At 38.0% G+C, this 27,121-nt stretch overlaps 1 protein-coding gene across 7 annotated transcripts in view; it reads left to right on the top strand.

Moving 5' to 3' along the window:
• The first annotated feature begins 232 nt into the window (after positions 1-232).
• kirrel3b (kirre like nephrin family adhesion molecule 3b) overlaps positions 233-27,121 on the top strand; it is a 222,468-nt gene continuing 195,579 nt past the window's right edge. For all 7 annotated transcript variants that reach the window (XM_058751314.1, XM_058751312.1, XM_058751310.1 and 4 more), the window contains exon 1: positions 233-1,010. In XM_058751314.1, coding sequence (XP_058607297.1) covers positions 968-1,010 — 43 coding nt within the window. In that variant the 5' untranslated portion in view covers positions 233-967. The remainder of the gene's footprint in view (positions 1,011-27,121) is intronic.

Raw genomic sequence — 27,121 nt, 5'->3', positions numbered from 1 at the left:
AAACTCTGTCTTGACAAACTTATTTTATCTAGTATATTTGTTATTCCATGTAGAAGCGGGTTCATTCTGATACCACAAAAAAATAGATCAGTGTGGGGAAAAATTATAAATAATAATAATAATAATAACACATATATATATATATATATATATATATACACACACACACACACACAACAGTGTATGCGATGCTGTACAAAAAAAGACAGTTGAAATAAACATAAATGTGAGAAGACACATAATCAAATCAAAGTTTCTATCCATTCAGACAGAGTAAAAAAAAAAAAAAAAAAGTAAATCCCAGAACCTAAACCCACTCAACCCACCCAATCAGATCAGAGAGTTTTTGAGTTTATGAGGTTTGCAATTTTTATTATTTCGTTTTTGTATGTGGTATGTCTATGCCTTTCTTTCTTTCAGTCCCAGTTCCCAAAGATTAGGTCTAATTCCCAGCCTCTTGTTACAACAGCGCTGCTACGCTTGATCAGGTGGGCGGGCCTTGAGAGCAGCCGGCCCCCGCCTTCCCCTGCTCCTCCACTGAGAGAAAGAGCGAAAGAAGAGGAGGGAGGGGTGGGGAGGAGTGAGAAAGAGAGAGAGGCAGACTGACTCTGTGAGCCGGAAAATGGAATAGCAGTGTGTGTGAGAGAGAGAGAGAGAGAGAGAGAGAAAGAAAGAGAGAGAGAGCATGAGTACTCTGAGTTTATGAGAGCGCCTGCACACGCATCATCAGAACAGAGTCACTTCAGTTACGGTAGGACAACACAGCAGATTGCTATCACAGCACACTGAGAGGAGGACACTAGAAGAAAGAGATTGACAGAGAGCCTCTCTTTATTAAGAGGGCACATCGGGGGACTGACAATAGCAGCCAACCAGAAGAGTCGTAGGTCAGTGTGTGCGTGAACTTTCTCAGCCTCGCTTCTTCTCCTTGGTGCCCAAGAGGTCATCACCCCTGCAAAGTGCCGAGATGATCCCAGAGGTCTTTCTGATCTTGTGGCTGACAGGTCACGGTAAGCTGCCTGGTCTCCTCGTCTCCGCTGTGTTGTGTCCTGTGTCAGTGTGTGCGAGCAGGGAATCTCTGGGAGTTGAACTCCGAGGCTGCGAGGGAGTCTCTGAGGTTTCGGCTGTGAAGCCTTGAGTTTGTGTCAAACAGTTTGAAGTAGTTGCATGGCATCTTATTTGTCTGTCCTACGAGTTTCACCGAACCCCAAGATCTTGAACTTGAAAAGGAAGCTTGGCGAGGTCAGGCTCTTGACCGAATCAATGGATGCTCATCTCGCGCACCGGCGAGCGAACACAACACGCAGTTATTCTTAGACAGCCTCTGAGTCCGTAAACAGTCGGGCTTAGTGTCGGCTGACGGATGTTTCCGCTGCTTGCCGCCAGGTGGTTGTCTTTGAAAAACAATTGGATTGAATCGGAGGCTGCCGCGGAGACCCTCAGAGGGGTCGCCGGCTCGCTCGCTCGCACGCTCCCTCCGCGAGCAGCCGAAAGGGAGGCAGCGACTCGACAGAGCTAAATAGATTGAGTTGATTGTCCTCCTCTGCAGCGACCGGTGACCCAAAAAGGGAAGTTCAAATAAATCCGAAAGCCTCGGGACTTTATTTGAAGCTCCTCGTGTCGGAAACCACCGGCGCTGGCTGCTTTGTTTGAGTTCATCAAAAACAAAGTCCTCAGACTTTAATTGAATCATCTTACGCTACAGAGCTTCAGCTCACGAAGTACAGCTCGCTCTGCACTTCCTAAGCTGTCTTTTCCTTCTCTCAAAGTCTCTTTTTCCCCCTTCACGGTTATCACACAGCGTACGCAAATCAAAGCCGCGCAGAGTTGGCAGAGCAAACTTAATGACCTGCTTATCACTCAACTTGTTTCCTCACTCCGAATCTCATTAAACTGTTGCAAATACTGTACCCCTCACTCACGATCTGATGGCAAGAGCAGCATGTTCACATAACCCACAGCGCTAATATATAACTTCACACACATAAACCCAGACGAACGCTCTCGGGGAGAGAGTGTGAAACTACTTTGACGGTGACAGTGGGAGTAAAGCATGGGGCGCTCTGTTTCTTGTTTAGTAGATCATGCCTCAGGAGGCTGTCAGCTTTATGATCTAGTTTTATAGCAGTATTAGCCATGTGTCCAGCAAACAGGTTTTTTTTTTTTGGTCCACTGTGGATGGTTTATTTATTTATGAACTGATTTTTTTTTTTTTAAATAAGATAATTTGATGATATTGTTCACGAAAACACTGAAGATTTTCATATATGGTATTCTAAAAAAGTTAACATAAACTGTCCATGCATCAAATGTATTTACTATCTTATATTACGATGAACTGAAAGAATTATAAATTAAGAGCTCATTAGCCTTTGAAATCATAGATTGAAGATCATAATTATGGAGATGTTCATACAACATGCTAACATTATACAGTTGTTGCCAACAGAAATGCAGTCAGACAGTCTGTCTCATCTTCTTCCCATCTAACTCTTTAAAGCTCTCAGCGCACAGAAAGCATCACGCACCAGGAAAAGTCGCCTTGTTTTGCTTTGCTTTGCTGTGCAGTTGAGCTGAGCTAGGTGTTGTGGTAATAAAAAATGAAAGCAGAACAGGCAGGTAAACATGAGATAACAACAGGCGTTCTGTCGCCCCGCTTTGCCCCTGGGGATGGCAGGTTCCCCAAAGCTAAATTGTGTTTTACACATTATTGCTGTTTATGGAGCCAACCAGTGTCAGCGGAAATAAATATATAAGAAAAAGTCCTGGAGAAAAACAAGTCTTTTATATAGAGGGGGAAAAAAAAGAAGGATGAGGAGAAGCTTGTGTGTGTGAGAGAGAGAGAGGTTGACAAAAAGTCCAATAGCTGCGCTGGGAACTTAGAAAGACTGTATTGAGTTTTTGTCAAGAGTTGAGGGTATATGTAGGGCACTCTCACTCACACTCACACTCACACACACACACACACACCTGGTGACAACCCCTAACTGATGGCACACATTCGAACAGAAGCTCACCCTTGTGTGGCACAGAAAGCTGTCGCACAGGCAAACCTTCTGTCCAAGAGCTTGTCTCCCTTTCCTTCTCTTTCTTTCTTTTTTGGACCTTTTTTCACTCTCTTAGTCATAGTTTGTTCATTTTTCTGAAGGGCAGCACTTTCTCTATCTTTTTCAATCTGTCCGCTTTTGTTCTATTTCTCCTTTTCTCATGCATCCCTCGGATAAAAATGTTGCTTCTCGCTGTATCTGTTTCCTGTCACTGCCACTGTCAGAAGGGAAATCACTTTTATTTTCTTTAAAAAAAAAAAAAGAAATGAGCATTTTTGTCTTATTTCTCATTAAAAATATGCAAAAAATCCTTAGAACAACTTTAAATGATTTGAAAATCAAAATTGCTTGAGACGATATGACTTGTTTTGGGAGAATTAGGTTTATTTATCTCAACCCACATTTTTTCTTGTTTAAATCATAAACCTCATTACATGTTATTACATTCATGCTTAAAACAAGAAAAAAACTGTTTGCCAGTTGGATAAGAAAAGTAATTAAACTTAATTCTAGATATCTTTTCTGAAAATAAGTTTTATTATCTCATGAAATTATACTTCGCCAAGCTTTTAAATTGTTCGAAGGATGTTTGGGTATTTTGAAAAACGAGACAAAAATACTGTTTTCTTGAATTTGTCTGCTTTTGTTCCATCTGTCCCTCTGATGAAAATATTTGTTTCCTGTCACTGCCCGTGTCAGAAGGGAAATCAGTGTTTTTCATGGCATTTCGGCAAAACATCATAAAAAAAAGCTCTTTTAATATACACTTCCAATACTCTGTTGCAGGTCTCGACATTATAGAGTGTCTCATTACACATTATTCGGCTTTCCTCTCTCGCGCTGAAGTCCACTGGGGGCAGTGTGGCATAGATCTAAAGACTCATTCTGGATCTGTCTTCGTCTATCCATATTCCTCTTGTCCTCCATCACTCTCTCCCTCCCCCTGTCATCCTCTCCTAACCGCTGCCGTCTTGTTCTGATAGATGAGGCAAATGCTCTTCAGGAGCGTCTGGTGTTAAGTCCCCACGCAGCCAAGGGCGTAAGCTGTGTCTTAACCCTCGAAAGCAGGTCTTAGTGTGTCCGCTGTCTCTCTCTCTCTCTCATTCACTAAGCTGCACCTCAGCAGGCTGGTAATTAAAATGTCACTTTTGGCTGTTTTCAGGCCAAATCTCGGCCGCCTTATCCAAGTATAAAGGGAATCAAACATCTTAGTGTGTATCATTGTAGAATGTGGAACAGTTTTTCCCTGGTCAGACTTAGCAAATCATTCTTTGTAACATCGCAAATCCTTTTTCAACATGGACGGGGACCAAAGCCGATCAAATGTAATGGATTTTTACATCTCAGTCATATTTCAGGGCAAATTAAATTCATATTTCTGCATGACATTCCGATTTCTTCTCTGGCCGTGCCATTTTTTATCTTTGGATTAAGCTGTTTTGTATGCCAGTGATGGTTTCTCATTTCTAAACGACGTAAATGCATAGTCATCATGGACAGTAAACACGTATCAGTATTCCTCGGTCCTTCTTGCTATCATTCTTTATCGACAGCCAAAGCAAAAGAGCTGACACCGGCTCTGTGTTAGGATACATATGTGAGTTGCTGAGTTGTGACCACCTGCGTTTTATTTATTTATTTTTTTTGTCTGTACCTGGTGTGAAGTCTGACCCCCTTAATGTGGACCACATAAGGCTATGACCCCTCTAATACCATCCCTGCCCATTTTAGGCTACTCCCACACTCAACCCTGACAACTGAATTTCTCAGAGAGAAGGATGCCATTTTTGAGAAGTAATAGAATTTCTGTACAGAGATGAAATACATTTTTTTTTATATTCCATATATATTCAATATAATAATTGTAATATAGTATTGCCAGGAAATTTGTGATCAGCAAATATGGAATCAGCCAAGGAAATATAAGTGAATATAAGTGATCATAACAATCATGCAAAACCATGGGAAAGTTGCAAACAATTAAAAATAAATAAATAAATAAATAATAATAATAATATTATATATATATATATATATATATATATATATATATAAAACAAACAAGCAATACATTAATACATCAAAATGTAATAAATCTAGTCTTTTAATAAACAATTAACAAAGTTCATAAAAGCCACAAAAAAAATCAATAAAATAAAGTTATGTAGCAATATAAGCAATATGGAATGTGTTTCTGTGTTTTTGTTTAGATTTGCCTCTTTAAAACAGAATTCATTAGATATCGAGAAGGATTTTTCTCTCTTCGTTTGAGTTGTTTGTACCTCCTCAGATTCAGGTCAAGAGAAGATGGCCATTAATTTGGCCTTGATTCCTGAAATCCAGTGAGAGCAGCTTTGCTGAGAATCTCTGTGCATAAACAAAATGTGTTTACAGGACTTTATTAAGCTGCGCCAATGAAATCAGTGCTCTTAACCACAGTAACAGAAAGCAATCCCCCACCCTTCATCTCTCTCATCCTCTCCCACTCCCCTGACCTGTGCCCAACCTTGCCCTCCGTGCTTATGAAGCTGTCCCTGTGGAAATCTCACGGCCATAGAGCTGAATTGCTGGATTTATCCAAATTGGTGCACTTTTTGAGAAATGGGCATTATGTGGGATTACATGTCTGCTAAGCGTGATGTTAAGTAATTCAACCAGATGCTGCGGCGATCATGAGGTCACCTGCGGAGATTCCGCTCAACGCTCGTTGTTTATTCCCTAAGGATGGGCAGAGAGCTGGAGGGGCCAAGAGGGAGGGAAACGTCTCTCTCGATGAACCTGTCGGGCAGAGAGAGATTCAGAAGGGAACGGAGGGGCAGCCTCCCAGGAACACTACAAGGATTTTGCCACAGATTATGGCAGAGATTAATGCCATCTAAATTGCGACCTAATACATGGAATCAACAGCAGGAGAGACGTTGTGCCAGTTTCAGATGGATATATTCTGAACTGAGACTGCTAACACTTAAATAAATGAATAAATGTCACATGTTATATTGTAAAAGGTAAACTAAACTTGTTGTTCTGTCAGTTGGTCAAACAAAGTACACTTTAGCATACTTTTAAAAAGAGTAATTATATATTAAAATAATACACTTAAGTGTGATTTGAATGCTTTCAGACATTTAATTACATGTTATTTGCAATTAAATGAATGTTTATTTTATTTTTTATTATTATTTCTATTGAATGCAGTTTGTTATTTTATTTTATTTTATGTAAAGTGTAAATAGATAGATAGATAGATGTCATGTATTTAAATCTATAATTATACATTTATAATGATGAAGATACAATACACTGTAGTACATTCAGAATGTATATCAAATAAGACACTACAGTTTAAATATAAAAACTTTACATGTGCTTCAGTATGTTGATCAACACATCAAATTAGGTGTAACTCCTTTAAAGCACATCTAATACTTTAAAGTAAAACTTTTAATTTGACATTTTTACAAAGTGCACTACAAGTGCACATTAAATTAAGCACACTTCTTTTTTACAAGGGAAGGTTTTGCTGGTTAACCTGACTAGCCAAGCAACTACCTTTGAGATAAATGTCTATAACCTCTGTTATAGACCTCTTTGGTTGGAAAGGAAGAAAACCGTCCAGTTTTTACGATATTTTTGGAGGCTATAAATCCTTTTTTCTATAGTGTATCCTCTGCTGGCTTGGTGGTAAATAAAAGAGTACTGTAAATGGCTGACATGAGTGTTGTGTCGGTGTAGAAGCTCACAGATGTATGTAGCATGGATGTATGTGAGGCTCTGGAGGAATTGGGTTGCCAGTCTGACAATGACTTGTGATCGCTTTGCTGGAAGTTTCTGGGACGGCGCAATATTACACCTGAATGAACCTGACGGACTCAGTCTTTGTCTCCCTCACTCTTCAGCCCTGCCAGTCTGGCGGTTTCACTTCAGTGTGTTACATGGACAGTAGAGTGACGTGCCAGCTTTTTTGTGTGTATATATGTGAGTAAATTTGTGTGATAGTGGTGGCTGGTTGCTGTGCAACATCAATTACAGTAGTGAGCCTTAGCATGGCAATATAAATGCTAATCAGTCTTTAAACTTGTATTCTGGGAATCAGAGAAAGACAAGGGAATGTGTATACCTGATATTATGATTACTGAACAGAACTATCTTAAAGAAAAAAGCAAAAAATAAATAAAATAAGCTACTAGTACCGGGGAGATGCTACAGATATTCAGAAACCACTAGCACGCATGTGACCGACGTGGCATAGTATAATTTATTGATGGCCATTGTACTGTGGTTTAGCCAATCAAAGTCTTTCTGATCTGTTCCAGACAAATGTTCTATTCACAAAACGGCATTAAAAGTGAAAATGTGCAGGCTTCAGTGCAGACTTTAAAAGTTAAAGTAAGTTTCTGAAAGCTTTCGACACTTTTGAGGGTCTGTTTGCAGGAATACTAATAGCTTCTATCTTACGTCTAGTTTCTCCAAACAGAACTCAAACAAGTTTTCAGCTCTCAGCCATGCTAATGCTGCTAATTAGCGTGCTAAAGGAGGGATTACAACACAGACAGCAGCAGAGACACAGACTATGCCTCTTTTTTCATGTTCTCTCGTTCATTCTTTATGACTATTTCCTCACTTTGCATCTGTCTATATGGGCAATATTTCATATTTCTGGCAGGCTAATTAGAATGTTGGTCAATGGAAATGGAGGAATGTTTGATGTTTGTGTCAGATGAATCCTTCTGTTTCGAGCACGACATGAATACCTAAAACAGAAATAGATGTTCTCTGACATTTCTGGTGGCTTTGCAGCATTATGGTTACATCCTACAGGAGGAGCTGTGGAGCAAAACACCTCAGTTCAACATCAAATGACTGAATATTAGTTAGAAGTGAACCAAATTAAAGCCAACCAAATTAGTTACAAAATTAACTTCTTAGGTGGTTAGCTGATTTCCAAGCTAGCCTTAGCTTAGCTGGTATGTTTTCCTGCTTTTGAGTACTTGTCAAAGGGAGTTCAACTAGACCAGCTTGAATCAGTTAAGACCAGCAAACCACATCAGGTGGTTTAAGGTTTTTTTTTTTTTTTTTCAGGAGGGAAATGTTTAATGGACCTTTTTCACATTTTTGAGGTTATCAGAAGCAGTCCATCATAATTGAGTAAATGTCTTTAGTGGTGAATGTAAACTACTGTACAACAAATTACATTTTTGCATTCCCATTTGCAATCCATGATACGATTTATACAACTTTACAAAAGAGAAAATAAAAATATTGACAGAGTGATAATGTCAGAGGAAATATGTCATAAAAATAAAATAATAATAATAATAATAATAATAATATATATATATATATATATATATATATATATATATATATATATATATAAAGCTTTGCTAGATTTACAATGTTAACAACTTTGGAAATTCATTATCACAGTCTGTAAAACATTCTGTCATAACATTTGGAAACTGACACTTATACCTGAGCTTCTAAATTAGAGATCATGAAATCATCTTATTTATATACTCAATAACAAATGAATCTACTATCAAATTGCGTCCATCTCACCGAAGGCATTCAGCCAGGATTTAGGGCAAAAACATGCGTTCACCTCAAACACCCCGTGAGTCAATAAATGATCTATTGAACTATCTGGTGTCATTGATTGCACCCGCAGAGCAAAAGAGGTTTTTCCTGCATTGAATTCGGCGAGCGACGGACTTGCTCTCCACACACCTGCGTGTCCTTCGTTCTTTTATTTCCCAGTTTCAGCCTCTGTATTCTCAGCATTGTGCTGAAAAACATTCACCTCAGATTCGGCGTTGTGCTTTCAGAGTCAGAATGCTTATCTGTGAGAGAGGGCAAACAATTGTAGGCACGCTGTAATTAGCCAAAGCTTTTTTTGTGTGCATTATGATTTGGTTCCCGTTGAGCTTCTTTCAGATGGCTCTCCTATTTATTTATACGTATTTTACAGTTCTATCCTGCGAGCTTCAACTTCAAAGGGAGTTTAATAGTGTGGAGTTATTCCATGCCAGTGCGTCGACTGAAAAAATGCTAATGTGCCATCAGGGTGGCTAAATGATTTGCTATCCTTTCAAACGTGCTGGCAGGGGTTTCAATCTGGCCGGCCTCCCGGGCCAGTTGACAGTGGTCTCTGCTCGGTCTCCTGAGGACATTAGTGCGAATCAGAGAGTCGGCCAGGAGGCGCTGGCGTGCTGTGCCATCGCTTGGCCACGACCCAGCTCTCCACGGCCCTGCCCTTGCCCGCCCGTCAAAGCAACCACCTCTACATATATATGAATCGCCACTTAGAACAGATTTAATCAACTCCTCGATGGCTCTTTTGGAGTTTGGCTGAACAGAAAGGGGTTAACATTGGGGCGCGGAATGGCCTAGCTCTTATTGGAAATGGGGGTTGGAGGTGAGGTGAGGGTCTCCAGGAAGGCCAGTGATAAAGGTGCTAACGTTCAGAGATTGGATTAAGAGCAGAGTGCCCCCTAAAAGAGAGTGCAGTTTATTGAAGCCTTATCTTAAGTGATAATGTTACCACGAAGAGCAGTATAATAGCAGCAAAGTGGACTGCAGCCATATAAAAGATATGGGGCTGGGGCTGAGGCTGAGGCAGAGAGCGAGATGATAGCCTGCGTAAGTGTGTGTGGTCCACACATTACGCACCCAAGCCCGGCAAACTCCTGGGTTAGGGTGTTTTTATTAGGACGTTGAGAGTGAAAGGATGTAGGGTCAAAGGAAGCTACCCATCAATGGCCAAGCCTTCAGTTTAAATCACATTTCCTCGAACGAGAGTGAAAGAGGAGCCATGTCATACCGCCAGCATTAAATTTAAGGCACTACTGCTAGCTTAGAGAAGCATCTTATCTAGACCCTTCCCATCAGATTTACGTTGTCTTCTATTCCCTGCCCAGTGTGTTTACAAGGACATTTTTTGTTCCTTGGTGATAAAATAAACTCCCAACCTTCACCTAAATTCTGGGACCCATTGCAATGCTCGAAAACACCTGTGCTGGAAGCACTCGACAAACCAACTTCTTCAAATATGCTCTAATGTTGTGCTACTCTGCTATTTTTAGAAATGTGCTATGATAGTACTACTGTCACAATAGTATTTGAATTATCCATTGGATTGATTGTTTCTACTTGTTTTACTCACATTTTATTGGAAAAAAAAATGTCACCTTAATGAATAGATATATATATATTATTTTATTTGATTTTTTTCTGAAATTTGATAATCATTAGACCATTTTATCTTGCCCTTTTTTGGATGAGTATGAATACTGTAGATAATATGCAGACGTGAATGCATTTGGCTGACTACTTTCCATTTGTAAGCATCCGTCTGAGAAGGAAGGACGAGAGGGAAGGAGATGGAGGTAAAGAAAGAAAACGAAATTGCAGTAAAAAGCTTTGAATTAAAAAGAACGGAGAAAGTGATGTTTTGAGATGTTTAGGAAAGCCAAGCGTTCCTGTTTTCCAGCAAGACTCAGGGGGATTTTTTTTTTTTTCACTCACGGGCTGTGTTATCTAATTGTTGTCTGATTAGGAACATCAACAATAGCTCCAGAGGTAAACAAAGTTATCCCCTCAGAAAGCTGGAAATGCACAAAGGGAATAGAATTGTTGTCACAAATGAAAGGTAACTGAAAACTGTCAAGGTAATCCTTGCCACCGACATGCCTGTCTGTTTGTGTGCTGACATTCATCAGTGTGCGTGCCAGTTTGTCATATGATAATTGTATTAGCAAATTTTTTATATTTTATCCCCACATATAATCCTTATACAACAACAGCCTGAGATATAAATATACTTTATTTTTATTCTCACAAAGTAATGTATCTATGATAAACTTGGAATGATTATGTTTTACAAACCATGCACTAAAAAGCTTGCAGCTAGATCATTTTCTTTACCAGTATTTTACCAGTATCTCAATAAAATGTCACAAATATTGTTACACAAGGCAAATTTACTTTATTTATCTTAGAAGCAGAGATATGGCTTTGCAGTTTGGTAAGTCTGATGGTATTAGCAGACACTACGTGTCACCGAGGCCTTTCGACATGATCATGGAAGTTATTTAAAAAAATATAGCAGGTGATTCACCTAAATCACAGTGTTACACAGAAGTTATCTGGTGTCACTAACCGACAACCCCAAGTTCTCCAAGTGACATTTCAGGTTCTCTTAGTGTCGACATTGAGAATTCTTAAAGCCTTTATATCAGCGAAAAGTACTTTCATAACACAAAGCTTGTCTAGCTCTAGTGTTTTGATGGACTGTCTGGCTGGAGTATATAGGATGATCTGGATTGGCTCAATAACATCTCTGGTTTCACAATGGAGGAAACAAATGTTAACGGTCTGTGATGCAACATCTCTTTCCACTCTGACCCATGCATAGAAAAACCACTGCATCAGGTCTTTTTTAAATGCTACCTGAATCTGAAAAAAAGCAATTATAATAAAATAAAGCAATATGCTTTAATATATAACTTCATTATCAGTTACAACCACATAAATGGCATACAAAAAAACATATCTAAGACGCATCGAAAAACACAAATATATGCTTCTCCATTATGTTGTGTTAAGCGAATCAGACATTTCTGCCTCTCAGTTATGAGTACACTATACATACACAGATAAAGACACACACTCTCCAAGTGCTAGAAAGTGCATTGAAGTGTCAGAGACAAAAGCGACTTCCAGGCCTTCTGCCTCTTGCGTTTGAAGGTTGCCAAACAAGTGACTTTCATCTTGTAAACCAGCAGACAAGGCCAACAAAGGCAGAGAAATTCTAGTGTCCTGGGTTTGGGATGAGAGGGGAAAAGAGAAGGAAAACGAAAGAGAGAGACAGACAGAATTAAGGGGTCTTTTTTCATGCCCGAGCCCTTTATGGTGTCCTCAATGAAAATGGCATCTACTTCATTCTGGCTCCGCTGAGGTGAAAATGGAAAAACGGACTCTATCAAAGGGCTCGGGTGCAATTAAGAGGGCACGCGCAACGGCCATGTGCAGGACAGGGGCGGCACCCTGATGTTCCTCGGCGCTAATGAGAGAGGATGATGAATAGGAAATATGAGCAAACCGAGCCCCGATTCTCTCCACGAGAAAGCAAAGCACTAAAAGTTTGAACGATGTAACGACATCATCTTTCTTGTAATTTGATGTCTGGCTGATGGAGTCGTGATCTAGCTGTTATTGCAATGTGGGTGGCGTTAGTTTGAGTCCAGCTTGCATCATTTCCTTTCCTCCCTCTGTAGTACAAGTCAGTAAAAAGTTAGAAAATAGGTGTTTTATCTGTCTTTTGTGAGACGCAACAATTTATTTTGATAGTCCAAAACAAAACTGGTTTGAAATCCTGCTCCATTTAATGGTGTATTCAAAATATTATGTGTTTTTATTGGCTGAGACTGCGTTAAATTAAGCAGAAATGTTTCATTTTCAAACCAATCATTTGAAAAATTGTATACCACCAGGTTAGGACACTTAGTCAGGGTATTTATTTGAACATCTTTCGACGTCACAAACGTCACCATATTCGTGTTACTCGTGACATAGATTTCAATCCACAGACTCAAATGCTTGAACCAGAGCACGGAGAGATCAAAATAAACAAGGAAGAACAAGAGTTTTAGATTTAGCTATGGAAAGACGGAGGTTTGCAGAGGGATGAGGCAACAAAGAGATAGAAATAGGCAAGAGAAAAACAAGTGAAGTAGAGGGAAACAGGGAGAGTGACGGACCAGTATCTATGGCTGGTGGAATTCTCTGAGTTGAATAAATGATGTCGCAACAGAAGAGCCAGGCCCAGTGGAGACCTGAACCAGATTTCAACCTGAGGTCCCTGGAGGTGGGAGCCACTCAGCACGACAGCGGAACGGGCCACAGCATCATAAACTAGCCCTGAGCAGGACCGCCGGGACCCTTTTCATCACCACACTTGCTCTAGTGCTCCCTTGCTCCAAAATTATGTAGGACATGGATGGGGACAGAAGAAAGTGTGCATGTTTGGGTAGCCGGCTCTATTCTAAAGCCTAGTGCATTGCTCTGTTGTCTGCTGTCTATATATGCAGCATCCTAGCTAAAATAGATCTTTAAAAGTGATTTATTCTAGATAGGCTCATGGCATAAATAGCATTTTGCACAGGAGGTTTGACTTACAGTTGATAGTTCTGTTAGCATGCTAAAGCTTCATACTGTAATAATTGGTCTTATCAAAGTCCATTTGAAGGAACTTGGTGGCTATCTCAGACATGCAAGACCAACTCCTATCTACCTGAAAAAAATAAAATAATAATAATAAATTAATTAAATTAAAACCTCACATTTACAGCAAATAGCACAGCAACCTGCAACAAATTGTCATATGCAGTGTCTCAAATTTGAAGTGGATCAAAAAAGTTAATTAAAGTTGTACGAAGACAAAAACATATTTTGGTTTTAGGACAACTTTGATGAAAGGTTTTGATCCACTTCAAATGTTGATTACTATATTTCAAGTTGGTCTGGCCAATGCACATATGCAGTCCTATAAGTGAGTTTCTATCTAACAGTAGCTGTGATAATGACCAACTGACGATTGGCTCTTTTATTTAGAAGGTGGGACTTCCTTCACTAGAGCCGCCATATTACGCATTGCAGTTTCTCCCATATACAAAAACACAAGTGAACTGTCTTTCATCACCATTTTTTTAAATCAATATTATTATTATTTTTACCGAGAACAATGCTTTCTGGCATTCATGATACATATGATACAATCTCAGAATTGGGAGGAAAGAAGACTATTCTTCTATATCTATCTTCGCATCTGATACATACCTATGGCATCTTAAAATGCAGTCTAGGTAGGCAGCGTTCTAGGTTTTGCAACAGAAGCAGAGTGTTCCGTCAAAAAAAAAAAAAAAAAAAGGTCCTCATAAATTAGTACAACAGACCGCAGTGAGACAGACAATGGCAAGATAAAGCTGAAATGATCAGGCGGCAAAGGAATGAACATGATGAAAAAGACAAAGAGAGTGGGAAAGAGATAAGAGAAATATAGCACAAGAAGCAGAACGGGGAAGCGAGGGATAAAAAGATCCAGTGTTAGCGACTCTGCTATCACCGAGGCAAATTACCCACTTTGTGCAAGGAAAATGCGTTTTCGTTCCCGACATTGCTTATAATGAAAACGGAGCAAAAATCAGTCCACATAACTCATCCTCTCCTTTCCTCCGCAAACATCCCTCGCTCAGAGGAAGGCACGCTCCACTAGTATGACTGCGGCTGGAGAAAGCCTGCGAGCATATGTCATTAAAATGCTTAGACAAGTGGAAGAGAGCAGGGGAGATGGCAGTGAAAGGGAGGGCAGAAGACATTACGTCGGAGAGGGGCTGTCAGACAGAATCAGTCTCCAGACCTCCTGCAGTATTTACAGGTCAGAAGAGGAGAGGGACCCCCACATGTGCAACCCGTGCTTCTCCAGAGATGTGAGAGAAAGATGGATAGAATAGGGGAGGACAGGAAGAGAGGTGGCCAACGTGCTGTCTGGCTGACAGGTGTGAGTATTGTTGTCTCTAATTGAACGAGAGAGGGGCTGCGGGTGAGACGGGTCAGAGATGCGGCTGCCAGACGTGTCGCTCGCTGCCAGAGTATTGAAGGGTCAAGTGCTTTAGCTGTGAACGCCGGACAATTAGGCGCAAATAATTGTCCACCTAAATGGAATGACTGAAGGGTCTCCAGGGGTCTGATTTAATATTTAATGACCTTTCATTTACTTCGGCGCAGCTGTGTGTAATTGAACTCATACTATTTGGAAACAACAGATCATGGATCCAAAGGGATAAGATGTACAACGAGAAAGACTTGAGTGCTTATTGAAGTTTTCTAAATGTAGCTGTTCTTCTCAGATGCTTCTCCTAAAATTCCTTATAAGGAATATAAAAACAGAAAAGGTTTATAGAGAATATAAGAGAATCTATCTATCTATCTATCTATCTATCTATCTATCTATCTATCTATCTGTCTATCTGTCTATCCACACATGATTTGCGATCCATATATGTGTATATATCCATGTATGTGATTAATAAGCAATGGCAACATATCTTTTTCCATTATTTCAACTCATCAAAATAATTAAACCAATTTCAAATTAATTCTTTCAAGTTATAAGAATTATATTAAGTTGAAATGACATTTGGTTATATAAAAAAAAAAAAAAAATGAAGGCATCATCTTTTTAAGTTGAATTAGATGGACATGTTTTACAGTGCAGACATATATGTTTACCTAGAATTTGACGAAAAGTATTGGAGTTCATATTGAGACCACTGACATTTAACTGCAGATGGTGTCTTAGCAAATCTGAGCACAGTTTGAGACGAAGACTTCTGAAACTATAGCAGTGATTCATGTAAAATTAATGGGTACTTTTTGTCCTCAGGAGAAACATCTACGAATGCAAAAGACCTCTTTTGTCTGGAACAAACAAGTGAAATCTTATTTGTGATTTTAGCAGTGTTATAGACTGAAAAAAGGCAATAATGTGTCATGTGACTGCACTTTAGATGTAGACTGCTGTGTTGAGCCTTTCGCATGACTTGCGTCATGGTTGCGCTCGACATAAGCGTCACGAGTGCTGACCTCGACATGAAAAGTGCAGAAAGCGTCACTTGGTAGAAAGAAAGCGAGAAGTGTACACAGTAAACAGCGAAAACATGGATTTGAGCTTCAGGCGAGTGCTTTCATACAGAAAGAAAAGCAGGACTCGCTGAACGTAGGTTTGCGAACGTTTTCTGTCTCACAACACTCTTTTTGAATTGAAATTACTTGAAGAACTGAGACAGCATAACATCAGGTATACCAGGCTGAAAAAACAACCAGTTTGCTCTCCTCTAGTGCTAAGAGCCTTTTTACTCTCAAAAGAACCCCAAGATCTGTATGTTAGTATTGATGGTGGAAGTTAGTCCCAATAAAATCACCTCTGAACTGAAACAGTTTTTATGTTCCCGTAAATACTAAGTTAAATTGAGAGGGAGTGGAGGAACTGATGGGAAGGAGCAGAAACGGGCTTTGTACACGCTGAAGTGTGTATGACAAGGCTCTCTGCGGAAACACAACACGAGGAAAGGTGCCACTGTGAGTTTGTCACGGACAGCGTAAACTTGCGGAGTGAGGGAGAGAAGAAAAGAGAGGGAGAGATTTTCCCGGGGCTCTGAGACACTGTCATTCTGATTAAGTCACGCAGAGCAGAAAAGGAGAGCTGGGAAATCAAATCAGTGCAACACCGCAGAACGCATGTGGCGAAACACGGAAAAAACAACCGCGGAAAGGGAGATAAAAGGATGAAACCAACACCACAGAGTCAGTACACAGATATGGGCTTCTTTCTGTCCTAGGAGGTCTTGCTGAGGCCTCGGCGGTCTGTTTCTGTCTTGTCTGTCTTGCCCAACCCAGACTATCACCTTCAGCTGTCAGCCGGCCGTCTGACACTTTCAAAACTTCCGAAAACATTAAAAGACTGAAAAAAAAAATCATCTGTGTGCCACTTCCCAGAAATGGAAGGATGGGTAAAACTAAATTCTAGCACAAGTTGTGAAGGGACATGCATCATAAGGTAACTGTTAAAATAAATAAATTATAATAATAATAACAATAAATATATATATTTTTGAAGTTTTTAATTTACTTTTTTTTATTTTTAAATGTTTATATTTTTAATTACAAATTTTAAAATTGTACTGCATAGAGAGCTATTTATGCTGTGTGAGAAAAATAAATAAAATAAAATAATAAAATGCTATATTATAAAGAGAATGTTTCCGAAATTAAGCAATTGACTTTACCACATTAATGCAAAAACAAATGATTAAAATAACATCTACCAAAAAAGTATGTTGTATTAAGTTTATAGTGGATTTTATTTCCATTCTTTTTTTTTTTTTTTTTTTTTTTTAACCTATTATAGTTTTGAATAAAGCATTGAATGAATGAATGAAATAAATAAATACATTTCCTTTTCTAAAGCAGTTTTACATGTTTGTATTTTTCATGCAAGCCAATGTCATTGTTAAAAAATAAAAATAATAATAATAAAATACAAAAGTTTATTGGAGCATGTTTTATAAGAAAATACTATTTCATTCTGTCGATTCCGTATTTTCTTGTCAAAATCAATGTGTTTTTGTGTGTGAAACTTTATTGAACTTATTTATTAAGGTTTTTGTTTTTTTTCAGCAGACACTAGTATGAAAAACCCAGCTCTAGTCAACTAGTCATGAGTGTGAGTGTAAGTGTGATGTTATTAAGCTGGAAACAAGGCTTGTGATGGTGCTAATGGCCTCGAGCACAGATCAAAATACTTCTCTTTCAAATCTTGGACTCACGAAGCCGAGCAGCAATGCTTTGTGATCGCTTCAGGTAATGTCACCGATTACATAGGGACTGTTGTTGTCGAACATTGAGCCTTTCTGAAGAACAGTAGCACTTTGATAGATTCTTTGAGGCAGACACACACAGCAAGCATTCAAATTGAGCTGTTTTAAGTTGAACTCGTGCGACTTTGATAGTGAATATTTCCTCAGGCTTTTGACGTTAACACGATACATTTAGATCAGAACAGACGTGTCTTTTGTCTTTATACGGGATTCTTTGTGTGAGACAAGAGGCAATAATGGATGAATATTTAATAAAAGAGCTGCACACACACACAAACAAATAAAAAAAGAAAGAAATGTATAACTCATCAGTTGTTCTCCTCTGTAGAGACATGTTTAGTTCTTGTCTCTTTATTGGATGAAATATATAGAATGACAAAGCTTCCCATAGGAGAAACACATCTCAAATCAGATCTATTTAATGTCTCAATTGTTTTTTTCTCAGACAGCAGTGAGATTGCATCAAGAGTAAACAGATTCTGCTGCTTTTCAGATTTCTCTTATAAGAGACAAATTATCACGTTGTCTCCTTAAATATTTTAGAGAATGTCTCGTCTTTGCCTCAAACTGCGCTCAGGTTTTTTTTTTTTTTTTTTCTAGTTACCAGAGAGACATTTATTTTGTGTCATCTTGTTGAACAAAACAAAACTTTCCATATAAAAAAAATATCTCAGATTAGATGGTTTAATGTCTCAGTTATTTCTCCTAACCAGCAATGAGATTAAATTGAGGCCAAATGGAGTCATTCTGGAGAATACTACCAAAATTCTACCAAATTTCTTGTACAAATATGTCTCCTGAATTTTTGTTTAAAATTAGATGTTGGTTTCTCAAAATCTGTAATGAGATTAAATGAAGACCAAATGGAGACATTTTCTGCTTCTCAGATTTTTCACCTGAAGAAAAAGACCCTAATAATATCATGTATCTCATATGTTTCTGATGAGATCTCAACTACGTCTCGAACTTTGCTCAGATACCAAAGTCTTCGATCAAAGTGTCTTCTATGATGGCAACCACATCTGTTTTTTTTTTTTGTTTGTTTTTTTTAAATAATACTAAAAAAATCCCAATCTTCAGCGCTGTGAAAGACAAGCATGATAAATAAAAGTTCCCTTTGGGTTGCTTTGAAAATAATGCTATTTTTACACAGGTTCAGCATTCTGGTGTACTTGACATGATAAGTAATGACCCATTGGACAAATCTGCTGGCAGAGAGAATGAGTGGGAGCTCGGAAATCAATATGGGATTTCTATGTATATTTTATATTTGATCTGACATGCACACATACTCTGCGGAAGCACCTACAAACCAAGAAATGATTGGTAAACTCTTTAGGTAAAAGTTTAGTCTTCAGGGGGACAGATATCACCACTTTCTGTCTTATTCTCTCTAAAGGCCTTCTGTGACAACTTCCTTATAACCCTTGAACAAAATGCTTCCGATGGCTTGTAACTAGCAGTGAGCATCAAGTGCAATCCCGTAGCCAGGGTCAGAGAAAATACCTCGAGGCTGGGTATCTGTGTCACAGTGACCAGAGATGATGCTGAGAAGTTGAAACAAGGTCAGTGACATCTAAATGTGATTGTTTGTGTTGTTGGTGTTGAAGAGGGAGCCAGCAGTCAACAGCAGGGTCACTGGTGGACACAAGACGCTGAGGAGACACCACCTCTGTGATATTTGAGCTTATTACAGGTTGCACTGTGAATAAACACTGAACTCTACTGCTGTAAATTGACCAACATGAGACCAATTATGAGGCTTTGACTGCTTTAAATTGTCTATTTACAGCATTTCACTTATAGGGGACTCAAAACATGCACAACCACAATGAAGCAATGCATCATAATGGACAATGTGAATTATAAAAAAAATGCATAATACATTAAAAAATTAATTTATAACATATGTCACGGTGCACACAGCAGGGAGGAACGAGGAACACGCAGACGAGGAGATACTTCAAAATAATAGTCTTTAATGGTGATATCAGGACAGGGCAAGACAAGGCAAGGCTAAGACAGACAGGAACACCGGGGAATAACGAGTAGACCAGACGAAAACTAACTAAACAGGCAGGAACTAAATACACATGACAATTACTGATCATTAGACGAAACACGGCTGGACAAGACTTAACTAATAATCACACTTAACAAGGACAGGAACATGACCAAATATGGAAACAAGAGGCGGGAACACATGACAGACACGGCAGAGGACTATATACATTATATATATATATATATATATATATCTTCTTTTGTACTCAGAGTGCTGAATAAATGTAAAGAAAAAAGAAAAAAAGAAAAAATCATGTATCTGTGTGCACTCACAATAAGTCATTTTACACGTCATATGTCCGATGACTAATGCTCATCTTTGTTTAATACTGTCCTTCGGATCATACAGCTTACTCAGATGCCTGACTGGAAACTTCAGCTTTCGTTTAAATAGATGAAAGCACAACTTTCTCGAGAATAATTCAGAGTATTTTTTTTTTACATAGTCAGTCTATAACCAGGCCTGATTTGGTATGAGGTGTAAGAGGTGAAAAAATGTCGCAGCCTTCATAAAGGAACAGTAAAATTGTGTTTTGCTCTAAATGGTATGTAGCCTTGTCATGCCAGGAACACACAATGGCAAAGACAGTCAAAGAGGTAGTAGCAGAAAAGTATTAATAATCAAATAAATCAAGCATAGCCCTTGTGAAATAGAAGTACACTTTAACACACTTTAGAAAGAGAACTAATTATTTAAAAAAATGCACTTTATAAACTTGAGTGCGAACTGAATGTAATATTTCCAAACACTTAATTGCATTCTATTTATAATTAAATAAAAATGTATATTAGTTTAAAATTATGTTAAGTGCAATACATTTTATATAAGTTAGTGTTAGTCAAGACATCAAAATAAGCGACTTTACAATTTTACAAAAGAAAACAAAACTGCAACAAACTGCAAACTAGCAACACACTGTTGCTCTATCCTCCAATCACAACACAACATCCTCTTTCTGACCTGTTATTACTGATATGTCAAATCATTCAGCTCCATAGATTTATCACAAGAGCCCACGCACGTCCCTCCAGCCTGTCAGAGACAGGTTATAATCCCATTTTATCACGAGCACACAGACAAACTCATACAAGCACACACTACAGTGAACGCTGGCCTGTACGGAGCTGCCTGTCAAGACGATGGTCCACGCATCAATCACACAGTGTCACTGCAGCTCTGTCCTGCGCTTGAATCTCTAGATCAGAGGAGCCAAGCAGAGCCGGGGCTGAGTATGGAGCGAAGTTGAGCTTGTTTGTGGTCTGTCATTCTGTGTCAGACACTGGAAAAATCTATTTACTTTCCACCTGTCATGGTTTTCAAACTGAGGGACTGTATAGCGTGTCGGTAAACAATGTGTCCAACATGTCAGTTTGAGTTTATGTGGTATTCGTCACACACTACATGAAATCAATGTTTCCTGTCAGTAGGGATAAAATATCGGCTCACTCATATTGTCTGTTAATTAACCAGTTTAAATAAGCACGATTTCATGAGCATCAGCTTGTAAGATGTGTTTATAAGATGCGATTAACATTTCCCGTTATATTTGGTGTTAATGTTCAAATGCAGCCTCCGACACTGCTTTCTAGCGATCATTAGGGATCGTTTCTGGTGATCATTAAGTAAACAGCGTTCACTGATGAGTTTTGAGATGCTGTTGATGGCACCCGCTGACCTGTACTTGTCCATTAGCCATCTGCTGCGAGTTTACAAGCTGAAAGAAATTCTATGGATTTCTGTCGGTTTTAACACTTCATTTTCGAGGTGTCTACCCTGTAGCTTTCTAGTTAACCTCACATAGCTTTTAAAAAGAGATTAACAGAAGCCATATATAGCAAGGACAGAGAGCAGATTAGCCTTGTTTTAACTGTGGGAGGAGTCAATAGGCACACTGTGTACCCAAACATAGCCAGTGTTTCATAATATACGCCATTTCTAGATCACGGAAAGATAGCTTGCATACTTTTTGGATGTTAAAGATACATTTTTAAATAATTAATGTTGTTTAATGTTTTTGAAAGATGTCAGTTATGCTCAAAAATATAGTAAAATGTAAAAAAAAAAAAAAAATAATAAAATATATATATATATATATATATATATATATGTGTGTGTATATATTATTACAAATCAAAATAACTGTTTTCTATTTTAATATATTTAAAAATATAATTGAGCCCTGTCATGCAAAGCTGAATTTTCAGCATCATTACTCTAATCTTTAGTTTTACATGATCCTTCAAAAATCATTCTGAAATGCTTATTTGCTGCTCAAGAAACATTTATTATTATTATTATTATTATTATTATTATTATGTTGAAAACAGTGGTGCTGCTTAATATTTTCCAGGATTCTCTGACATAGGGGCCCGGTTTCACAAACAGGGCTTAGCTTAAGCCAGGACTAGGCCTTTTACAAAAAACTTTTACAAAAATGCCTTAGAAGAAAATATTAAGGTGTGCATCTTGACACAGAACAATGACAGTAACATATTTTAAGATGTGAGAGCAAGATATTTTCAGTTGAGACAGCTCAAACATGCATTTTAGTCTGGGACTAACTTAAGCCTTGTCTGTGAAACCGGGGGTACAGTATATGTTTTAGTGTCACTTTTGATCAATGTAATGCATACTTGTAAATTATAAAATATAAATAAACTGCAATTGCAATAAATTGGAAACAAACAAAAAAAAAAATTACAAGAAAATGCTATTTCATTTTTTCTTTCTTTCTACTTGCTGTTTCTTTGTAATAATATGTATATTGTTTCAAAGTAAATCCTACAATTTTTTTTTTTTTTCAAACTTTCGACTGGTAGTACACTGGAAAATATCCCATGCAGAAATAATGGAATTAAGCTACAAACTAAATGTAAAAAAAATAAAATAATAATAATTACAAATAATAAAAATACAAACTTGACAAAATTGGGGAAACATAGAATTCTGGCTGGATGTTCAATGTTTTGAGTTTTCATTGGAACTTTTAAAGACCTGGAATAGGAAAAAGCACATATGTTTTGGTATGCATTGCAGAAATTTGAAATTGTTGGCATGCAGTTTTTAGGCAAGACATGGAAAAAGTAATGAAACTCTTCACAGATTACAATGACTGAATTTTAATTAGAACAGATAGAAGAAAATACAATAAAATATAGATTGAAAGAAAAAGGAAGGAAGGAAGAAAACAGCTGCTGTGATATAGACCCATGATAACACTTTTTTTTTTTTCTTTGTTTCTGCAGCCGCCCGTGAGAGAAGTGCACAACCCTACCTGTATGCACAGTAAACAGACTGCAACACTATACATAACATTAAACATACATAATTCTCTGTAATGTAATTTCTAAATCAAAGGTTTTCCTGCGAACAAATGTATTTACCAGCTATGGCGTGTAGGCTGAGAAAATGTGTGCATGCAGTTAAATACAAATGTATTAGGTGTTTCACGCAACGCAGAGAAAAAGCAGTCAATAACTGCTGCTCCAGTATCAGTTTGCAGGCATTGTGTGACCTTGTTTTGGGGTGCAATATTGTGTGTGACAGACCCATTCATTAGCTCTTGACCAGACCAGAAAAGCATCTAGGTGTCCTGTATTTATCCCAAATTGTTCCCATTATTTGAGTGAAGTGAGACTGGCAAGTATTAAAGGACATGACCTTTGGATAATACGACAAGGACTTAACGTAAGCCTAATGAAGAATAAAATACGGGACATAACTATTACAGGCGAGGAATTTGCGGACACCAGAGAGGGTAGAAAATGTGTGACAGACAGAAAGAGACAAAAAGAGATGGCCAAGCGCAATGGTTCCCATCAGCCAGCTGCGTTGCGGGGGGATTGGGGTTTGATTCTGTGTCCGAGATGAAGAAGCCATCCTGGGGAAATGAAACAGGATGACGAAGATCAGTGACACTGCAGCGGGATAATCACGCTCAAATCACAGCCATCTGCTCTCAATCTCCCGTGCCATCCACGCGCAAGACAACCGTCAATCCCATAATCCCCACAATCTGTGGCAGGCCGTCATAATCCATAGACCAACCATTACTGAAGAGCACCCCCACAACACCTCCACCACGTACTCCAGCACTTAACCCAAATCCCACTCATCCAGCCCACCAGAACCTCAAAGACTGTTATCGCATTACCTTCGACACCCCTCGATGCAGCCTGAGTCTGACGCAGGTCGTCCCATGTTGATTAGATTGCATGTGGGATCACAAACCCCTTCAGGCATGTTGTTAGTTGATGATTTGTAATCTGTTGTAAATAGGATATTGAACTAGCATTGTAGGGTGAATTATGATAACCATTACCAACAATCAGTAAGATGAGTGTCACTGCTGAATACTAACTGGTACGCTGTGGTGGTGGTGGTGGGGGGGGGGGTATAAACAATAATAAAAGGAAAAAAATCACTCAGCAATTACTAGTAAATTTCACAAATAATTACATAAAAACTGGCAAGTAACATATTGAATCAAATGTGACATCTTGAAGTAGAAAGTCAAAGCCTGAAATAGTGTATTCTACACACATACATATATAACATGCATACATGAATGAATTAATAAATAAATACATCAATATTTATGATTTATGGTATCAATTATAATATACTATATACAGAGGCGTCCTGCCCATTCATGCCCCCTCAGATTTTTGAGCCAAGTGGATTTTGAAGGCAGCTTCCAAAAGACAAAAAAAATAGCCGAATAATATTTTCTATATTTGATACAATCACACCGGCGTAATTAGAACATTCAGCGCATCATATCATCAGCTGCTAAGTTCAAATCTGTGTTCCCTGGCTGGCGCTGAGCCAGAGACAGACACATTTTCACATCATTGCGCATTAAACCAATCACACACGATGCTGTTGAGCTTATGAATGCAATGACCAATCAGAGGTGTTCAGATGAGTCACCGCTAAAATGCTGGTGTTTTCTTCACTCGCTCGCTGACTGAGCTCGAATTCTCTAGTTAGAAACAACAAAGTGCAGATGTGTTTGTAAGTAAGATATACATTTCACAGTGTAAACAGCTTCAGTGATTTTAATGGGAGATTCTGAGAGTGCTTGAACTCTAGACTGTCAGTGTTAATGTAAATGTTCTTAGCTCTCTTTCTGTACAATGAAAGTGTTTTGATAAGTAGCCTAACTTACAATGTTTTTATTCACATTAACTTTCAATGTTAAATTCACATTAAATATAAAGTCAGTCGTATTAAAACTGTGTTATGGCATGACACCCTGTTACTTAAGTGAACAGACAAGTTTTTATGCATAGTTAATAGACTACATTATTAGGCTACTTTGACCATCGCCCATTATAGATCAACTAACATAATCTATAAAGGTGCACTATAAAAAGTGATAAGTTGACTTAACTTAAAAAAACTGAGGAAACCCTTAAATAAGTTAAGTCAACTTATCACTTTTTACAGTGTGAGAATCAAGATATTCATATTTCATGATATAGTTAATGTGTTTGGGAATGTTTTGAATAAAAAGGAAAAATAAATAATTAAATAAATAAATAAACAAACAAACAAGAATTATTTTGGCTGATGTGTGTCACATGACGACCCCCGCCCCCCACTCGTGCCCCCTCAAAAATAATGAGTGCATGACGCCCCTGACTATATATGTTAAAGTATTATTTCCATTTACAAACAAACAAACAAGCAAGCAAACAACAAATAAATAAATAAATATGTATGTTTAATAGTATTATTTATAATAGACTGTAAATTATAAACATTTACATTTATCAATAAATAAATAAATAAATATTTATTTGTAGGGTACAACAGGGCTAAAAACGCCTTTGATATTATTTTCATCTAAACCACTAGATGGCACAAAAACATGGCTTAGCACTTTCCAAAACATCCGCTTTTCAAGATGCACGTGTATATCTGTCTGATCCTTGACACGATCGCGCGCAGCAGTGCAAAGTTGATTCTGTGCTTACTTGATCTAATATTTTATGTTTTTTTTTTTAATAGATGGCTGACTTTTCAATTTGTTGACATGACATGGTTAGATTCAGATGGTAAATATCATATATTATGTTGTCCATATTAGAGATAATCACCATGTTTAGAACGAAACCATCATATTTAAAAATATGATATTAATCATTTCATATAATAAAATATAATTTGTTGTTACTACTGTAAATATATATTCAATTATTATTGGATCTCCTTCAAAGCGATTTTCAACAAAATTATTTTGTTTCAGTATTTTAAAATATATTTTTTATATTAACATATTTTGATGACTATATTTATTGAACAAAAATGAATTCTTTTGTTTTTCAAAATAAGCAGAAAATAGTACAAACTTTGCTAAAGTGATTGTTTTGAACAAGTATTAACTTAGACATTATTTAAAAAAAAAAAAAAAACATTATTTTAGCTGAAGTATTTGTATTAATACCATGGGCCTTTTACCCCATGCTGGTGGGCCTTTTACCCTGTGTGTGGGGTAAAAGGCCCCCCTTGCCCCCTCATACGTTTATAAGATTTTTAAACAAAATAAACAACTTGAATTATTTATTTTCACTCAAAATCTGTTATTCCATTAATGTTCAATACAACGTATATATTTTCTTCTACAATTATACATTTTAGGCGCTGCAAATATTTTTTTTTCTTAAGGTGGGCCTTTAGCCCTGTTGTACCCTATTATTTACAAACCAACAAAGAAACAATGAAAGAAAGAAAGAATACAATTTTAAACAAGCAAGCCATAAGTTGCAGCAACCTTAAGAAAAATACAGCTATTTTTAGGAGAGACCTTCTTTTTGCCTCATTAGTCAACAAATCCTATATAAATACCACCAGTGTCTCTGGCATGGTATCATGCAGGTTTTTAGTGCATTTATAGTTTGATTTAGTGAGTCACACAGTAAGCAATCAATTCATCCCAATCAATTCAACAGGTCCATTTCAACTTGAAACTGAGGAGTTCAATTCAGTTCGATTTCAAATGGCATCTCAAGAATTCAATTTAGTTTGATTCCCTGTCAGACTCCCTAAATGACTGTGGAAGGCATTCCTTTTAAATGAAACATGTAAGATCTAATTCAGTCACGGAAGGGATTCTCTCAGGGATTCTTTCTGCTGGTGCTGGTGCTGGTGCTGGTGCTGTTGCTTCGGATCGGATGGGAGATCAGAATAAGAGAAATGCTTCAGGACACCAGACTGATGAATCCAATCAGCGAACAAGACCACCATCTCATTATTAACCAGAGCCTATTGTGGGCTGTTGTGACCGAGGGTAAGGTCAATGACCAACCTTCTCCCCTCCACCCAGCTTACAAAATAAACCTCTAAAACCTGAGAAAATGGAAGAGAAAAAGCAATTTTCTTTGGCTCTGCACCAGCAGAGAGGTTTGAGGCAGAAGCTTGGAGAATGATTTCAAGGACAACAAAACAATTTTGCCTTCACCTTTGCCTGGTCCTCTGGTATCTTAGCATCAGAATTCACTGTTGTTTCTTTCTTGTTTCTTTGTTTGTCTTTTTGTCACAGCCACGCAATGCAAGACTTTGACGTACTT

Source organism: Onychostoma macrolepis, chromosome 18 (genome assembly GCF_012432095.1).
Source record: "Onychostoma macrolepis isolate SWU-2019 chromosome 18, ASM1243209v1, whole genome shotgun sequence".
Taxonomy (NCBI): domain Eukaryota; kingdom Metazoa; phylum Chordata; class Actinopteri; order Cypriniformes; family Cyprinidae; genus Onychostoma; species Onychostoma macrolepis.
The sequence above is the reverse complement of the archived record's forward strand: the minus strand, read 5'-3'. Positions and strand labels throughout refer to the sequence as shown.